General features: G+C 45.8%; 1 protein-coding gene across 2 annotated transcripts in view; it reads right to left on the bottom strand.

Moving 5' to 3' along the window:
- LGMN (legumain) overlaps positions 1 to 15,153 on the bottom strand; it is a 39,189-nt gene extending 24,036 nt beyond the window's left edge. The window contains exons 1-2 of one of the 2 annotated variants that reach the window (XM_088829450.1): positions 15,016 to 15,153; positions 4,485 to 4,652 (exon numbers count right to left, since the gene is read on the bottom strand). In XM_088829450.1, the coding sequence (XP_088685576.1) occupies positions 4,485 to 4,622 (138 nt within the window). In that variant the 5' untranslated portion in view covers positions 4,623 to 4,652; positions 15,016 to 15,153. Of the gene's footprint in view, positions 1 to 4,484; positions 4,653 to 5,409; positions 5,642 to 15,015 lie in introns of those variants that run through there. The other variant, XM_055418410.2, reaches the window with a different exon arrangement.
- Positions 15,154 to 18,689: the final 3,536 nt, after the last annotated feature.

The following is an 18,689-nucleotide window of genomic DNA, read 5'->3' as shown; positions in this document are numbered from 1 at the left end:
ATGAGGGAAGAACAGGAATCACACCTGGGGGTCCACACAAGTCCACAGCCAACAGTCCCGACCGCCCTGCCCAGCATCTGGCTTGTGCAAGGACAGCCCTCCTCGGCTAACTGCATTCCCCCAATTCAGTTCTGCTCAGCTCTGCTCTCCATCTGTTTCTTTTCTTAAAATATAAAAGTGATACTTTGCAACAAGATGGATTAACTACAAAAACATTATGCAGAGTGAAAGAAGCCAGACACCAAAGTGTCCACCTTGTATGATTCCATTTATGAAGTTTCTGGAGGGGGGCAAGACAATAAAGACAGAAGGCAAATCCTTGGGTGCAGAAGACTGGGACGAGTACAGGCACAGCGGAACTTTCTAGAATGATGGGTTTAGTCCTAAAACTGAACTGTAGGGAATACTTGCACAACTGTCTGAATTTAATGAAAAATCACTGAACTATGAGATAGGTGAATTGCATGGCATGGAAACATACCTTTTTCAAAAAAGCTGTTTCTAAAAAGTGGTAATTACACACACCCTTAAATATATAAAGTGAAAAGTGGTCACTCAGAAGTATAATGACTGCCACTTGACCCTCCATCATCCTATCTTTTCCTCCCAACTTCAACAAGTACAAGTTCTGGACTTCTCCTTCTCCCTCCCTGCCTCCCCATGGCCCCGTGGATGCTCTTAAGGAGGCTCCTGAAGCCTTCCCAGGAAAAGGTGGCACTCCCTTTCTCTCCAGCACAGCCCGCAGCTTGAGACCAGCAGAGGGGAGGGGGCGTCCGCATCCTCCCAGCTCACCTCTTCTGTCCTGTTGCCAACACACCAGACCTTCTCCTTCAGAGCCCCACTGCCCAGCAGTGACCTCAAAGCCCCCCTCAAGCCCCTTTCTCCCAGTGACTCCTGGCTCACATCGCCTCTCCTCCCAACACCCGCTACATCCCAACATCCTCCTAAAGGCTTGTGCAACGGTGAACTTCACCTTCAATCCACTTAATTTTCCTTCTCGATGCACTCAGATCTCTAGACTGAAAGAAAGCTTCCTCTAGTCCCATTCCTCCCCTGGTGACCTATGTTCTTCTTTCTCCCCCTCACAAGCCTGTCGGAAGAATAGCCAGTACAGCATCCCTTGCGTGGTTTGCACCAAGGGACCTCTTCCTCTGTCATCCATGCATTGGAGTCTGGCTCCTGCCTCCGCCACCGCAGGAACCTGTCCTCCAAGACCTTCCCAGCCCACACTCGAGATGCAACGTATCCCCCTAGCATCACCCCAGACCCACCAATTCCCTCGCTGTCATCCATTCATCCCAGTCCCAAATGGAAAACAGAGAAAGCCAATTCAGTGTAACCAACACGGGCTAAATAACCATCATAACGCACAGAGGAGCACTCTGCAAGGATCTAATTGTGCCCGGTATACTAATCTTCCCTAAACAAATTTGTGATAACGAGTGCTATGTTCACTCAAGGAAAACGTAAACCTCAATAAAAATGTAAGTTTAAAAGTCTGCAGAAAAAATGTCTGTGTAGGTTCTATGGGAAAAGTTCTTTCAAATGCTCTTTTTGTTTCCCCCCACACTTTGAATTCTTTATTTTGTATTGGGGTGTTAACTAGCTATACCTCAAATGCTCTTTTAATGCTCAGTCTCCAAAGTCAAGACAGCAAGAGTCGGCAGTTGGCTAAGGAGAGAACTCGGCCAGCAGGGATATGGGCCGAGGCCAACCATGATTCATCTGCCACGCTTCCTCTGCCCAGCTTTAGCACCAGCATCCGCCCTTCTTTAGAGACAGAAATTTCAGTCTGTGCCCACTTCTTTTTTTTACTTGCTTCATTCCATTTTGATATGAAGTAGTTTATCCAGGGAAACTAGCAACACTTTAAAAAAATTTCCTGGGAGCAAAGGGTAGTCAGACACCTATAGTGAATAATGTTTAACCGATACAAGCTTTTTAAAGATAGTTGTATAAAAACCAGGGTGTCTGATGAAGCAGTCAGTCTGCTATCAGTGACTCGTATTTAATACCCCATCTTTCTGACTCGTGGTGAGAGGCAAAGGAGAAAACTGAGCCGGGGAGTTAATACTCGGATTACTCTTCTTTCACTGGGTCAGGTCTGTGTGCGTGCGTGTGCTTAGATGCTCAGTCATGTCTGACTCTTTGTGACCCCATGGACTATAGCCCGCCAGGCTCCTCTGTCCATGGGATTCTCTAGGCAAGAATATTGGAGTGAGTTGCCATGCCCTCCTCCAGGGGATCTTCCCAACCCAGAGATCAAACCTGGGTCTCCCTCATTACAGGTGGATTCTTTACCATCTGAGCCACCAGGGAAGCCGGGGTCAGGGCTGGGTTAAGTATTAAAAAGGTATCATATTGCCAATGAAAATAACTTTTTAATCAAGCCAAATTTCCTATTAGGCTAGCATATAAAAAGCATTCAAGAACTAAGTCATTCGATAATCATCAAATTATAGAGCTAGTAGGGAGTTCACCTAAACCAACCCCTATTTAACAGATTATGAAACTGATATCCTGGGAGGGAAACACACATGAGGCAGCCCTGTTAAACTATCACAAGCACAGATGCTGGGTCTAATCTGGCAGCCACTGGCCACACTTGGTGACTGAGCACTTCAAAGGTGAACAGTTGAAACAGAAAGTAAACATATATAGGGAAAAAGAACTGGACCGACTGCACATAACCCCACAGTGGGGTCAAGTGAGTTCACTTGTGATTGCCTGTGCATCTCATCTCTGAGAATTGAAAGATTCAATGACTTTTTAAATAACAATGTTATTAAGGTATATAATTCACATATCATACAAGTCAACCTTTTAAATATACAATTCAGTGGTTTCTAGTATGTTCACCAAGTCACGCAACCATCACCATTCTCTAATTCCAGAACTTTTTCATCATCCCTAAAAGAGACTCCATCAGTTCAGTTCAGTTCAGTCGCTTAGTCGTGTCCGACTCTTTGCGACCCCATACCCAGTAACAATCATTCTCCTTTCCCTCCTCTGCCTAGACCTTATCAACTAACTAATCTACATTCCGTTTTCACAGAGTTTCCTATGCTAGACTTCCATATATAAACAGAATCCTGTGGTCCCTTGTGACTGGCTTCTCTCAGGATAATGTGTTTAAGGTTCAGTCATGTTGAAGCATGTATCCATACCTTGTTCTTTTTTATGGCCAAATAATAACACCTTGTGTGGACAGACTATACTTTTTGTTTATCCATTTACTGGACGCTTGGATTGTTCCCACTTTTAGGCTAACAGGAATAAAAGTGCTATAATCATTTGAGTACAAGCTTTTTGGGGGGGACGTACATATTCTTTTTTTTCCTGAGTGGAACTGCTGGGTCACATGGTAACCCTGTGTCCAACCTTCTGAGGAACTGCCACTGTTTTCCAAAGCAGCTACACCATTTTACATTTGCACCTGGAGGCTGCACTTCTAACGTATTTACGAATGTAGATTCTTTCCTCTCTAATTTCTGCCAGGCTGGTTTGCTGAGAGTGACAGGAAAGAAGAGGAGGAAGGGGTGAAGGCAGAGCAGCAGGGTGGGGGTGTGGAGGGCAAGGAGACTCGTGACCCTGCTTCCAGAGTCGTGTCTGCACCGATGCGGCCTCACGCGAGTCACCTCTGGCCTTCAAGTCTCAGTTTCCTTATTTATTAAAGTGAAGGCACTAGACCAGTAGGTCTCACCTAAGGACATGTGGCAAAGTCTGGAGACAATTTTGGTTGTTACAGTGGCTGGGTGATGCTCCTGGTACCTAGAGGGCAGAGGCAGGGATGCTGCTAAACATCTCACATGCGTGGGACAGCCCCCAACAGTTAAGAACCTGGATGGAACCAAGTGTCAACAGTGCCAAGGCTGAGAAACCCTGCCTTAGACTGAGCTGACCACATGTGGGCCATTTGGAGGAGCAGTCAAAATGGTCTCCAAAATGACTGTACCGCTTTATAATCCACTCAGCACTGGGGGCGGGGGTGGTGGTGGTGGTGGTGGGGGGTTCCATTCTCCACATCCTCATCAACGCACTTATTTTTGCCAACCTAAGAGGAACACCTGTTCTACTTATGGTTGCGGGGGGGAAGGGACAGTTAGAGAGTTTGGGATGGACATGTACACACGGCTCCATTTAAAATGGATACCCAACAAGGACCTATTGTATAGCTCAGGGAACTCTGTTCAGTGTCATGCGGCAGCCTGGATGGGAGGGAGGTTTGGGGACAATGAATACACGTACATGTATGGCTGAATCCCCCTGCTATTCACCGGAAATTATCACAATACTGTTAATCAGCTATACCCCTATACAAAATTAAAAGTTTAAAATAAATAAAATCTTGATAGCTTCAACTCCATCCCAAAGCAAAACCAAACCAAAAAACAATAAATAAAAAGTGTGTTCTAATAACAATGTCCAGGATTGCTTTAACAGACTGCCAGCGTCATACAGGAAAAGACGAGTCATTTTCTTACCTGGTGCCTGTAATTATACCAGCCATTTGACCCTGCGACAATCACCACCCAGTGCTTGCCTCCATCCTCAGGATCATCCAGGGGAACAGCACCAATTCCCAGGACCAAGCTGAGCAACACGGTGACTTCCCAAATCATCCTGCCCCCTTGGAGTTCCACGGCAGAAATCTAGGAAGAAAAAGGCAGAGTCAAGGGAAAAAGGAATGACACAAACAGAAGGACACTACTGGCCCCGAAGACAAGATCACAGAAAACGGGTCAAAAAGATAAGATCATTTAGTCATCAGACAGAACATGCTGAGGACGAAGCTGAAGAGAGAGCAGAATTTTATTCCTAGCTCTGCTGTCTTTTCCCTGGAGTGGAGCAGGGGGTTGCCCATAGCACCCCACCTTCACTATGGGTTGAACTTAAGAGAATAAACCAAAGAATATTGAGGAAGCTCTTGGGGCAACTTTTTAGAGTTTTTGTCACAACTTGGAATACGGAAAACAAAATTCACTAATGAACTTCACTGTGTCGGAAAAACATCTACCACATACTATGAACTGTTTAAAGACAAGAACAGACATATAATGTGTGCATAGCAAAACGTGGAAGGCAGACAAAATCTAACAGTAGTTATTCTTGGGTGGTAGGCAGAATTAAGAATGATCTTCCTTTTTTTGTCTCTCTTTACTGCAAATAATATATATTACTTATACGACAAAGCTTGTAAAAATTCAACATACACTTCATGTAAATACTGAGGGGCAATTTATGTGTGTGAGCTATCTGGGTAAGCTATAGTCTACACTGGCAGCCCAAATGAATGTCTTTGTATAATGCTTACAACCCATTTACACTATTCTGTACAAGAGGCTGGGCAAACATTTTAATCCTTGTCTTACTGCATGGGGAGGTTGAAGCAAGAGAGAAGTGACTTACCCAATATTCACGGACAGTCAGCACTGGCCAGAGACCAGAACCCGTGCCTTCTGAATTCCTGGTCCACCCTTTCTGCTACATGGTTCTGCATCTCAGGACTTTATTCTTAATGAACTACATGCCCAGTTTTACACTTCACAGCCAAAACTTTAAAGAGTTTTAAAGCACAAAAGGCAGAACTAAGGCCGAGTCCTGGCCACCCTGCATTACTCAGACAAGTATGCTATTTTAACGCCCTGTGTCCTATGTTATTTTTAAAAAAGCCTTCCTATGGCAGAAGTCAGGCCTGTCACTCTGAGATAAGAGGAAAAACAGTCGTTGAGATATAGGGACTCAGAACAGAACCGTCTATGAGGCCAACCTCTGCCTCTGATGCTTTCTGACGAAACAGTGCTCGTGTACTTGCTCAATAATGTATTCACTCGTTCATTCAACCACTCAGGCAGAGCCTCCTGAACTCTGACCCTGCCAGAAAAAGTGCTGGGGGCTGGGAACACAGTAGGGACAGGACGAACCCTCTGTCCTCACGGACTGCAGAGCCAGCTAAGGCACGAAACACCTCGAAGTCTAGGAAACCATCATCAGCATCTGTTCCTAAGACTGTGCTAAACCTCAAAATGATGGGATTTCCTCCCAAGTGAAAAAGCAGGAAGCCCTGAGTCTGGTAAAAGTTTTAAAAAGTAAAGGCACCTTGGGCCAGCACTCCTCCAACTTGACAATACGCCTAGATCGCCTGGGGGGCTTGTTAGAAGGCAGAGTCTGACTCAGTGGGCATGGGCAGGGCCTGAGACTCTGCATTTCTGACAAGCTCTGGGTGATGCCCAGAACTACACTTGGCTGCAGCAGACCTCTTACTTGACCCTGGCAGGCTCTCGTCAGCTCTGCCCAGAAGCCCAGCTTCCTAGTCAAGAATACATACTCCTCTGTCCCCGGATGACTTCTCCCAGGAACTCAATTCTTCACATGTAAGAATTAAGAATCTGAGGTGGGAGGACTTCCCTGACAGTCCAGGGGTTGAGACTCTGAGCTTCCAATGCAGGCGGCAGGGGTTCAGTCTCTGGTCAGGGAACTAGGATCCTGCATGCCACACAGCATGGCCAAACAACAACAAAGAATCTGTTGATCTTTGTTTCTAGATCCAGGTTTCTTTAGCTCCACTACGAAGTCATAGATGCATGGGTAACTACAGTAACGTGCCCCAGACTTGATTCAAGATTGTCTGGAAATGGTCAAGGTAACAGATGAGGGCAGTGGACTTCCCAGGTCACCCAGCCCCGGAACCCGCTGGTCTATTAATACGTCAGTGTGTATGAGAGGATGTTTCCTCATGTCCACTTGACCTGCCTAGGGCTCACCAAGGGATAATAAAAGGGGAAGTGATACAAAGGTACGAAGCAGCAGCAGCGAGGTCAGGCAAGAGACAGTCAACCCCACCCCCAGAGCTCTGCAGGGGCCGCCACACTGGAGGGGGAGGTATGCCAGTGACAGCGAAGGTCATGCAACCAGCAGCCTCCTGGCTGCAGGCGAGCCCCCCAGGAAGCCTTCTCTTGGGGCAGGGGTCAGCAAACTCTCTGTAAAGGGCTGGAAAGTAGGCATTTTCAGCTCTGCAGGTCATGTCATCCCCATCGCAACTCTTCAGCTCGCCCACTGTATCACAAAGCAGCCAGAGGTGATACAGAAACCAGTAAACAGGGCTACATTCCAGTGAAACTGAAACAGGCGGTCTCTGTGGCCCGCCCTCAGGAGCCAGAACGTGTTCTCAGCCCACATGACAGGTATAGTCTGGGGTTTTTATTATCTTTCATCAACAATCATAAAACAGGCTCTCTGGTTTGCATACCACTCTTTCTGAGAGTCTATCATGTGACTCAATCCTGAAGAGGCTGATCTGTCTGGAGGCACCAGTGCCCGACTTCTTCCTTTTTTTTTCTGTCTTTCTCTTTTATTTTTTTTTTTTTTTGTGCCTCAAGGCATGTGGGATCTTAGTTCTCCTGACCAGGGGTCAAACCTGTGTCCCCAGCAGTGGAAGCTCACAGAGTTTTAGTCACTGGACTGCCAGGGAATTCCCCCTTTCACATTTAAATAAAATATACTAGAGTCGAATGGTTGACCTGCCTGCGCAACAGAATAGACACCACCAGCTCAACTGCCTAAATCAGCAAACGAAAAACACCACCAGGTTATTTTTACAAATTCCAGTTTACCTTTTATTCTTCTACTAAAACACTAGCAAGTTACTCCTCGGTGAGGGAAAGTACCTTATTCTTACACAAGGGACATTTTCAGAGTTAACATTTGGCGATGTTCTTGTCTATCTTTTTTTTTTTATTATTAACACAGAGTTGTGGTTCCTTGAATACAATGCTAAGTTACAAGCCTCACCGTGTGACACCGATTGGGAAATGCCACTTAAAAAACACAGACACTAATATGCTGGGAAACTTTATGGGGCCTGGGGCGAAGGAAAGTTGTGAAGTAATATAATCCTTCCATCACCCTTAGCAATGAACACGTCTCAAAACAGCAGGGTTCAGATGGAAATTTCCTGGTCAGCCCTATTCTTGACAAAGTCAAGAGCAGGAAAACAAAGTCACAAATAACCCCTGGCAGCATACCTATGATTCTTGTTTCAAGAGAGTGAAAAGTTCATGAATAAAAAGTAAACAAGGATCCCTGGGACTTCCTGATGGCTCAGTGGTTAAGAACCTGCCTTCCAATGCAAGGGACGCAGATGTGATCCCTGGTTGGGGAACGAGGATCCCATATGCTGCAGATAACTGAGTCCACAGGCTGCAACTAGACAAGCACTGCAATGTGATGAAGACCCAGCGCAGCCAAAAAAAAATAAATGATCCCTGCCAAACTGGCCCAGGAAGACCACTATTTCTTGCCCATGGCGCTCCACGGCCCCAATCACACAGGCACCGTCTTCTGCTTCTTCCTGTCTACTCATCCGTCCAGCACACAGGGCCTGAACAACCACCAGTGCTCACAGGGACTGAACTGGGAGCCAAACTGGCGAAACCCTTCACAGAGCTGACATTCTAGCAGGAAGAGACAGGCTGGTGGTCATGAGTGCTGGGGAAGAAATAAAGGCAGAAGAGGAAGTCCCGGTGGGAGAGTCAGGTATCAGTTTTTCAAAAAGGGAAGATTTTAAGAAGGTGAGGGAGCTCGCCCATTTGTAGCAGCAAAACCCCCAGAGGCAACATAAATGGTCATTTACGGGGGTTGTCTGTTGTTGCTGTCCAGTCGCTAAGTCATGTCCATAGCTTTGAAACCCCATGGACTGTAGCACACCAGGATCCTCTGTCCTCTACAATCTTCTGGAATTTGCTCAAATTCATGTCGACTGAGTTGATAATCCTATCTAACCCCATCTCATCATCTGCCACACCCTTCTCCTTTTGCCTTCAATCTTTTCCAGCATCGGGGGCTTTTCCATCTACAGGGTACTATTTATCAAATCAATTATGTGTGTGTGTATGTGTGTGTGCGTTAGTCGCTAGGTGTGTCCAACTCTTTGCAACCCCATGGACTGTAGCCCACCAGGCTCCTCCATCCATGGGATTTTTCAGCCAAGAATACTGGAGTGGGTTGCCATTCCCTTCTCCAAGGGATCGTCCCAATCCAGAAGTCGAACCTGGGTCTCCTGCATTGCAGGCAGACTCTTTACCATCTGAGCCACCAGGGAACCCCTAAATCAAATATGATACATCCTTATAAAGGGATATAACTTCAAAAGAAAAAGGTAGTTCTTAAAAGTGCCGAGAGTGGGAAGGCCTCTAAGAGGATGCTCAGGGGTATGTGTTTAGTCTGCTAACCACTGGCAGGGAGAAAATGACCCAGTGGAGCTGTTGCTCTAACCAGGGGAGAGAGGAAAGTCTCCCCAAGAGTGTTCTGTTGTTGCTATGCCGCATGGGGAGGGAGGGCGGGATATGCGTGGCTATCTATGAACCATGGAGTGTGCAAGGCACTTTCCTATCCCCTCAACAGCCTGTGAGCAGTCTCATTACCCCCTTCAGCTGAGACAGACCAGCAGAGGTAGAGAAACTTGGTGGAGAGTGGCACTGCTGGTGACACACAGATCTGATTCCAAAGCTTGCTTCTTCCACTACACCACCTCACATGTCACACCAAAAAAGCATTGTTTTTGTGACTATCTCAGAGGCCCTGTAACCACAGGTGGGAGGGCTCCACCCCACACTCCGGGGCCTCCAAGTTTCCTCCAGCAGCAGGATACCCAATGTGCCTGCTCTTCATCACCCCACTATTTTAAGACACTTGTGGGTAATCGGTTATAAAAAGGTCTTAGAATAAGAGCCCATCAAAGGAGAACTTGAATCACACAAAGTCAAAGTCAATGGACAAGCCTTTACAAATGAATTTCACCAGCCTCCAATGCCAGGTCCTCGCTGCTCCCACTGGTCCAGTGACCCTCTCAGGTTACAGGGCTACATGAAGTCACTGATTCAACTGAAGGACTCCACTTCAGGCAGTACCATCAAGTGGGGTCTGATCATTCAATAGGGGAGGTTTGGGACAGACCCAAGTACACATACTGGATCAACTGTTACCAGCAATAGAACTAATAAGGCTACAGTGAGAGGACCATCTAAATAGCAGGATCAAATTCAAATCCAGGTCTGACACCAAAGCCCAGACCTTAACCACCCCGTGACCTCCCACACCAGCCCTGCACTTGCTCTGGGTTAGAGACAGCGAACCATTACAGCCAAGCAAAGCAGCTGGGCAGACAATGACATCTGTAAAGAGCCTTCCAAACCTACAGGTTTTAGATCCTGCCCTCTGTTCTTTGGGGGCTTACAACAAAATCATCATGCAAGTGGTCCCTGGCTGATAACATGCAAAAGAGACAAGGACAGGAGACAAGGAGCCCTCCTTCACTGAACTGAAGTCAAGTTCCTCTGAGCCCGATGAGACTTTGGCCCACTGAGCACAGGTTTAACAAGAATCCTGCAAGAATCTCCCATCTTTGGCATCTAATCAAGCTTCTCTTAGCGATTTTTCAGCCACTGACCCTCCCACTCTGCCTACTGGCAGTAAATCTCAGTTGTCCTTGTATTTGGAGTTGAGCTCAGTTCTATATGGAAGTCTTTCTCCTCTAATACAATAGCTAGAATAAAATCCATCTTGTCATTAAAAAAAAAATGGTTACGTTACATGGCACGTGGGATTTTAGTTCTCCAACCAGGGATCAAACCTGCGCCCCATGCACTGGAGGGACAAAGTCTAACTACTGGACCACCAAGGAAGCCGGCATCTTGTCATTTTTAACAAATGCCAGGTGAAACTTCTCTTTAATACAGGACAGTTACTAAGTTACTACAGTTCCTAAGTCCAGGGAGACCCTGCCTCACCTTAATTGTTCATCTGTCAAATCGGATGGTAGAACTAAATTATTAAGGGCCCATTCAGTTCCCATATCCTTTGATTTTGTTTCAAGAGTAAAATGGAAAAAAAGAAAAGAAAATCCAAGTAGTCTTATCTCAAATCTCAAAAAAATGATTTTGTTCAAGTGAGAGAATCAGTGTTTTTTCATAGGGAAAATTTATGATTCAATAACAAAGCACATTCTAGATTAGAGCATGTCCTTCAAAGTTACCTAATTGCGATTCTATGGAGGACTTCCCTGGTGGCTCAGTTAGTAAAGAATTTACCTGCAATGATTCTATGGAATTTTTTTTCCCCACAACTCTGTAAACCGTAGATACTAGAAATGAAAAGAATTATTGCCTAAAAACACGCAAATGAACTGTATTAATTGGAGGTGAAAGTGACTCCCCCATTGAAAGAAAGAAGCCAGGTTTCCCATTGCACAATTCAGTATGCGTTTGAGTGAACTCCGGGAGTTGGTGATGGACAGGGAGGCCTGGCGTGCTGTGATTCATGGGGTCGCAAAGAGTCGGACACGACTGAGCGACTGAACTGAACTGAATCTACAAATATACTTTGTACTTTGGAATCTCCTTTGAACTGACTGTAATATGTATAGAGTGATGTTGTTCAGTCACTAAGTCACATCCAACTCTGCAACCCCATGGACTGCAGCTCGCCAGGCTTCCCTGTCCTTCACTATCTCCCAGAGTTTGCTCAAACTCTGTCCATTGAGTCAGGGAAGCCATCCAACCAGCTCATCCTCTGTCGTCCCCTTCACTTTTAAAAAATTATCTTTTAACATTTCAAAATGTACAAGCAGCTATAACATATTTTGAAATACATAGTCAAGAAAGATTTTTTAAATGTACTAATGACTAGAAGAATTTGATTTTTGGTGAATAGTTTTTCTATATTTTTATTTTCACTGCTTATTTGGCATGTGGATTTCTGTAAGTTTCTCCCAAATTACTATTTTTTGAAATCTAAGATTAATAATAGTTTGCAGTCTTTCCCCAAATGAATGAGCATGCCTTTTATAACTAGATGTAAATTCTTAAGTTTAATTTTGCTACAACTTATATTTTAAGAAATTGAAGGATACACGTTAAACTACAGAAATGTACAAATATAAAATACTTGTTACCATCATACAGATCAACTGTTAATATTTTGTACATCTTTTTGTACATCTGTTAACCCTCTTTCCCCATAAACAAATAAAACATTACAGATAAAACAGTCCTCACTGTCCTGTCTCATTCTCTGCATACCACAAGGTAACCACTATTGCAAATTATTTCATTCCAATCAATTTATTATACTTTAAAATATATATATCTACTTTATAAACATTCGCCTACTAACAAACATATAGGTTGTTACCTTTTTTAACTACTAAAATGTTGCAAAAGCATTCTTATACTCATCTGCTTGTATACAAATGTCTCACTTGTACTTTAGGAGTAGAACCACTGAGTCTTAAGATAAACCTATTTTGCTAGCAGCTGTACTGTCCCAAGATATACTTCCAAATATCTGATATCTTTCAAACAATTGATACTCTTGAGAGTAACAAACTTCATAATTTCTAACCTGATAGATATAAAGTGATCTAATTATGGGTTTAACTTGTATCTCCTGGATTACAAGATAATTTGAGTCATATGTCTAACCATCCAGATTTCAACATCCTTAACATATGTGATGATTTCCCCTTCATAAAATGGGACTCAAATTTTGGCCTAAAGCAATGTCTGCAGTTTAAGGAAAGAAAAAAAAGGTTGGTCATTTCCTTAAAAAAGATAGTCAGTCATAGGCGGAAAACTCAAGAGAGAGCATTCACCTCAATATATTTTCACTGAACAATACTAGGTATGGTGTTCACTTACTTAAGAGCTCACCACCTTTTTCTCATCTCTCCTCTCTTTCAAATGCAATTGTCTTTAAAATCCTCAGCAATTCTCCTGGAATTACTGCAACAAGCTCCCTGGTGTGGCCTCTTTCCAACACTTTTCCACATTAGAGAGTATCTGATACCACCCTTATGGCAGAAAGTGAAGAGGAACTTAAAAGCCTCTTGATGAAAGTGAAAGAGGAGAGTGAAAAGGTTGGCTTGAAGCTCAACATTCAGAAAACTAAGATCATGGCAGCTGGTCCCATCACTTCATGGGAAATAGATGGGAAAACAGTGGAAACAGTGTCAGACTTTATTTTTTTGGGCTCCAAACTCACTGCGGATGCTGACTGCAGCCAGGAAATTAAAAGACGCTTACTCCTTGGAAGGAAAGTTATGACCAACATTGATAGTATATTAAAAAGCAGAGACATTACTTTGCCAACAAAGGTCCATCTAGTCAAGGCTATGGTTTTTCCCGTGGTCATGTATAGATGTGAGAGTTGGACTGTGAAGAAAGCTGAGCACAGAAGAATTGATGCTTTTGAACTGTGGTGTTGGAGAAGACTCTTGGGAGTCTCTTGGACTGCAAGGAGATCCAACCAGTGCATTCTAAAGGAGATCAATCCTGGGTGTTCATTGGAAGGACTGATGCTAAAGCTGAAACTCCAATACTTTGGCCACCTCACGCGACGAGTTGACTCACTGGAAAAGACTGATGCTGGGAGGGATGGGGTGGGAGGAGACGGGGACGACAGAGAATGAGATGGCTGGATGGCATCACCGACTCGATGGACATGAGTTTGAGTGAACTCTGGGAGTTGGTGATGGACAGGGAGGCCTGGCGTGCTGTGATTCATGGGGTCGCAAAGAGTCGGAGACGACTGAGCGACTGAACTGAACTGAAGATACACACTGGGCTTCCCTAGTGGCTCACTGATAAAGAACCTGCCCGTCAATGCAGGAGGTTGGGGTTCCATCCCTGGGTTGGAAAGATCCCCTGGAGAAGGAAATGGCAACCCACTCCAGTATTGTCCCTTGGGAAATCCCATGGACAGAGGAGCCATGGGGTCACAAAAGAGTCCAACACAACTTAGCGACTAAACAATAGCAACAACAAAGACACACATCTACTAAATTCGGTTTCTAGGGCTTTCAGGGCAAAATCCAAGTCTCTTACAGCAGCACAGGAGGCTTGCAAGATGCGCCTCTCTGTATTCCACTATCCACGTGAAATCCCTTGCTCCAACCAAGCTCAGGTCCAAAATCAGTGCTCTTTTCCTGCCTTCATCATGCTGTTTTCCAGGCAGAATGCTCTTCTCTTTCATCTCACTAGTTCCTGCCCATCCCTCAAACTCCATTCAATTATTCCCTTCTCTGCAAAGTCTTACCTCTTCCCACAAGCAGGGTTAGATGCTGCCTCTGGAACACTGGAATGGATCATGATAAACTGCCTCTCCCCTTTATGAAATAATCCCTGCTTTAAAAACTTAGTAAGGCTCAACCACTGTTTGCGAACTAACGCAGTAAAGACATTACTGTCTGGAGCAAAGACAGCTGGGCCATGCCACTCACTACATACCACAGGGCAAGTCTCAAACCATGGACATTTATTTTCACAAAATTTCCCTCTCCCAGCCCCTAGATTCTTGGCACTGAATACCACGTGGGTAAATCTCAACTCTAATAGAAGTATGGGGCCAAATCCTGCTAACTTTCACTTCCATGGTTCGTGTGAATCATCCTGTAACTCCCACCAGCTCAAACCTGTGAGAAGTGGAGCTTTTATGATTTCTCAGAAGGGATATTTCTATACCTTTGGGTATATTTGCTGTTGTGGTTAACATAACCCCTTCCCCCTTAGCCTACCAAGAACTAACTGGAAACAGATGCAACCTCAGCATTACAAACCTCAACAACCTGAACTGTTTCTAGACTGTTAAGACAGGACACAAGAGACCCCTCCTGGCATTCCCTGGCTATAGGACCTTAGCAAATGTGCTTGAGAGCTCGCGCCTGTTTCTCTCTGCTCTCGGAGGAGCCTGGGCTTCCAGTCAGAGCTAGCGCAACAAAAGGAGCCCCAACCCACCAACCCCACGGGATGCAAGGCTGAGAGAGGTCGCAGGGTTTCCCTCGGAAGTCATCGTTTGCCGAAAACTCCCTTTCGCCCGATGAGAAATGGATTTACTCAAAAAAAAAAAAAAGGCCCGGGAAACTGAAAATCCCAGCCATGAAGCCAAGATCTGCGGCAGATGGGCGACCCTGGTCCGGGGCGTTGGGCTGGGCCCCAGTCCCCTGCCAGGGATATTGATTACCTGCTGCGGGACCGTGGGAACTCCTCGCGGTGCGCAGCCTCAGAGCAGTCAGCGGCCCGCGTCCTCCCTGCAGAGATTGCTGAGCTGGGTCCTAACTCCTTGCTTTGAGGGTTGGCTGCGCCGCGGCGATTGGCCGAGCTTCGGGGAGGAGCGTCCTCGAAAGCCAATGGGAGGCGAGAACGAGGCCGGAGAGTCGCAGGAACTACAAGTCCCAGCGAGCCCCCGCGGGGCCTTCTGATCCCAGAGGGCAAAGGAACGCAGGGAGGACGGTATCCAGTGAATAGGGCGGGATGGGGTGAGGGTGGGAGGGTGGTTCTGACGTGTGTGGAACCAGGGGCGCAGTGATTCCCCGGAAGGATCGATTCCCAGCGCGCTAAGCCGTGTAACACTCTGCTTCTAAACTTGTGCACAGATTAGAACCTCGTGGGGTAGTAGCTTCGTAGGTATGATGCCTCCGCCTCTCCCTAAAGATTTTGAGTTCTTTGGTTGGTCTGCCTGTGGCCTGGGTTTTGGAGTCTTTAAAGAGCCCCAGGTGATGGGATTGCAGATCCATTTCATCCTAGTAACAACCCTAGGAGAGGGAGGCACCGTTAATGTCATCCCAGCTTTACACACGGGGCAACTAAGGAAAGTTATGTCAGGGAGGTTAATTTTCGGAAGATCACATACCTCTGAAGTGGCAGAGCCAGAATTCGGAGCCAGGCAGTCTAGTTCCAGAATCCGGTGCTTTTTATCCGTATGCTACTTCTCAAACGTTTGGTATTATTTCACAGGGAGAGAAAAGTAAAATACTATACATACAAGTACCATGGTCTGGAGCTCAGAAAGTTGAGTTGAACGGAGTTATAATGAGGGAATAAGTCCAGTCCTGCCCAAGGACATCCAGCACAAAGTATATAGGACTTACATTCATGGGTTGTCTCATTTCATCTTTTTTGTTTTAGCTGTGTCGGCTTGTGTCAAATTAGTTCCCCCACTGTTGCAGGAAAGGGGACCCATTCCAGGGCCCAAAACTGGGCTCTTGTCTAACACTCGGAAATGAATTGTCCGCAGAAACACATCTGCTGACAAAGCAAGAGATTTTATTGGGAAAGGGCACCCAGGTGGAGAGCAGTAGGGTAAAGGAACCCAGGAGAACAGCTCTGTCACATGGCTTGCAGTCTCGGGTTTTCTGGTGATGGGATTGGTTTCTGGGTTGTGCTTAGCCAATCATTCTGACTCAAGAGTCCTTCCTGGTGGTGCATGCCTTGTTCAGCCAAGATGCATGCCAGAGAGAGGGATTCTGGGAGGTGGTCGGACATGTGGTGTGTCCTTTTGACCTTTCCCAAACTCTTCCGGTTAGTGGAGGCTTATTAGTTCCATGTTCCTTACCAGGACCTCCTGTCCTAAAACAACTCATGCAAATAGTTATTATGGCGCCTGGCCAGGGTGGGCGGTTTCAATCAGTCTGATTCCCCTAACACCACCACAACTGAACTCAGGCCCTCAGCAGTGAAAGCACAGATTCCTAACCACCGGACCACCAAGGAACTCCCTGATGTCCTTTTATAATTTTTTTTTTTAACTTCAAATCATGGGTCTGTTTACTACCCTGGGCCTACTGCCTATTTTGAGAGTAAAAGTCTAGAGGAACACAGCCACACCCATTGGTTCAGGTATGACTGTTCGGGAGAACAAGGCAGAAATGAGCTATTGTAGGAGAGACCATGTGGCCCACAAAAGAATGTGTGTACTGTGTGACCATTTACAGAAAAAGCTTACCCACCCTGAGTTAAGTGCCTGGCCCAAGATCGCAGCTTGGAAGTGACCAGGGGCTTCAAGTTCAGGTCTGTCCAAGCCCAAAGTCAGTTCTCGTTATCACTGTGCTTTCACAGTCTTCCTCATTGGGGATCATAAATGTTATGTGCCAGGTGTGTGGGCTTTAGAAACATTCACAACCTAAAAGTTGAGGAGTATGCTTCATTCAGTGGGAATTTTTAAGACTTTGAGTCCAGGGGATAGCATCTCAAGTAACCCTGAGAGAACTGCTCCAAGGAGGAGCCAGGTTATATAGAAGTTTCGCAACAAAGGACAAGTAGTCTGAACATCAAAAGGTTATTGTTAAAGAGAACCAGATAACCCAAGTTAAGGAATTTAGCACTTTTCTAGGTATGGGAAGATGCAAGAGTCTGGACTCACTGAAATCAGTCCTTTGATGTTGCACCTCACTCAGCACAGTATACTGTTTTCACATCCTGAGCTTCCTCGGGGCTCACCATAGGGAGTGGCTGCTGTCTGATGTCTGCTAGATGGCAGGTATTTTTTCCTTCCTGGGTTCCCTGGGGGTCACCAGCTCACCATCTGTGGGGGCTGCAATTGCTGGTGACGTAACATCCATGTTTACCGATATGTTGTGGCAGGAAATATTCCATTTCTCAGATGTAAATGAGCATGGAGAGAAATAGGAATCTGTTCCTTACACTCAAGAACTTACTGTGTAGTACAAGAGGCAGAGTGTCCTTAACCACTCCCTCTGTTCACCCAGAATAAATGGCGAACTCTGGCTGGTTAGGCTTTCACAGTTGAAATGGAATGAATGTGGTGGCTTGGTGCCAGGCATGTTTAGGCAAACAAAGGGCCCAGGGTAATCCCCCCAGTCTCCCTCAGCAGCAGTGTGGGCTCAGAGCTCAGAGTTGAAACAAGAGAAAGTGACTGAAGATTGAGGGGTCCCTGGTGTTGGTCAGATGAGCCTCAGAAGATGCTGTAAGGTGGCTAACCTAGGCCAGTTATGGGGAGGAGGCTGAGATGCAAGAGGCTTGGAATGGGACCTTGTACATGGTGGGCTCTGTCATCAAGTTATCTGGATCCAAATTCCAGTTTTACCACTTATAAGCTGTGTGACCTAGGCAAGTCACTTAGTTTCTCAGTGCCTGGGTTTCTTCAACTGTCAAACGGGGGAGGTAAATAAAAAAGCACCCAGACTTCCCTGGTGGTCCAGGGGCTAAGATTTCACACTCCCAGTCTCCCAGTGCAGGGGGCCCAGGTTCCATCCCTGATCAGGAAACTGAATCCCACATGATGCAACTAAGACCTGGTACAGCCGAATAAATAAATAAAAGAATTTTTTAAAAAAGAAATAAAAAACAGTACCTACTTCATAAGGTCGCTCTGAGAATTAAATTTATTAATCCAGTACTTAGCACCAAGTAAATGCCCTATAAATATTAGCTACTCACTGTGTTAACAAGATGCCTGTGGCTGCTGAGCTATAAATTAAAATTCCCAATGAGGAAAAGAAGATGGGGATCTGAATTTCAGCACTGCCTGGGCTCCTGTACCCCTTCACAGAATGTCACCCAGGTAGGGGGTGTGCTCTGCCAATGGGAAGCACCAGGAGCAGAGGTCAGTGCCGAAACAGCACACAGGTGACAGGAAGGTGGCAGGCCCCCTGTGGACACATGGGCATGGGGATCTCCCCATCAAATGCCCCTGGCTGAATTCTCACAGGAAAGGTCACCGTCTAGGGACTCTTGCCACCATACCACGTAAGCAGAGGTTAATGAGGCTCAGCCGGATATGGATGTGGTGGATAACAGTCACCACAGATAAGAACCCTGAGGAACCAGGGCAGGTTCAGAGTCCTTTCTTATCTAATGGTGGGAGATTAAGTGAGAGATTATGATTATAAAACAACA

Source organism: Moschus berezovskii, chromosome 21, assembly GCF_049115385.1.
Source record: "Moschus berezovskii isolate FMDL1 chromosome 21, NW_MosBer_1.0, whole genome shotgun sequence".
In the NCBI taxonomy this organism is placed as follows: domain Eukaryota; kingdom Metazoa; phylum Chordata; class Mammalia; order Artiodactyla; family Moschidae; genus Moschus; species Moschus berezovskii.
The sequence above is the reverse complement of the archived record's forward strand: the minus strand, read 5'-3'. Positions and strand labels throughout refer to the sequence as shown.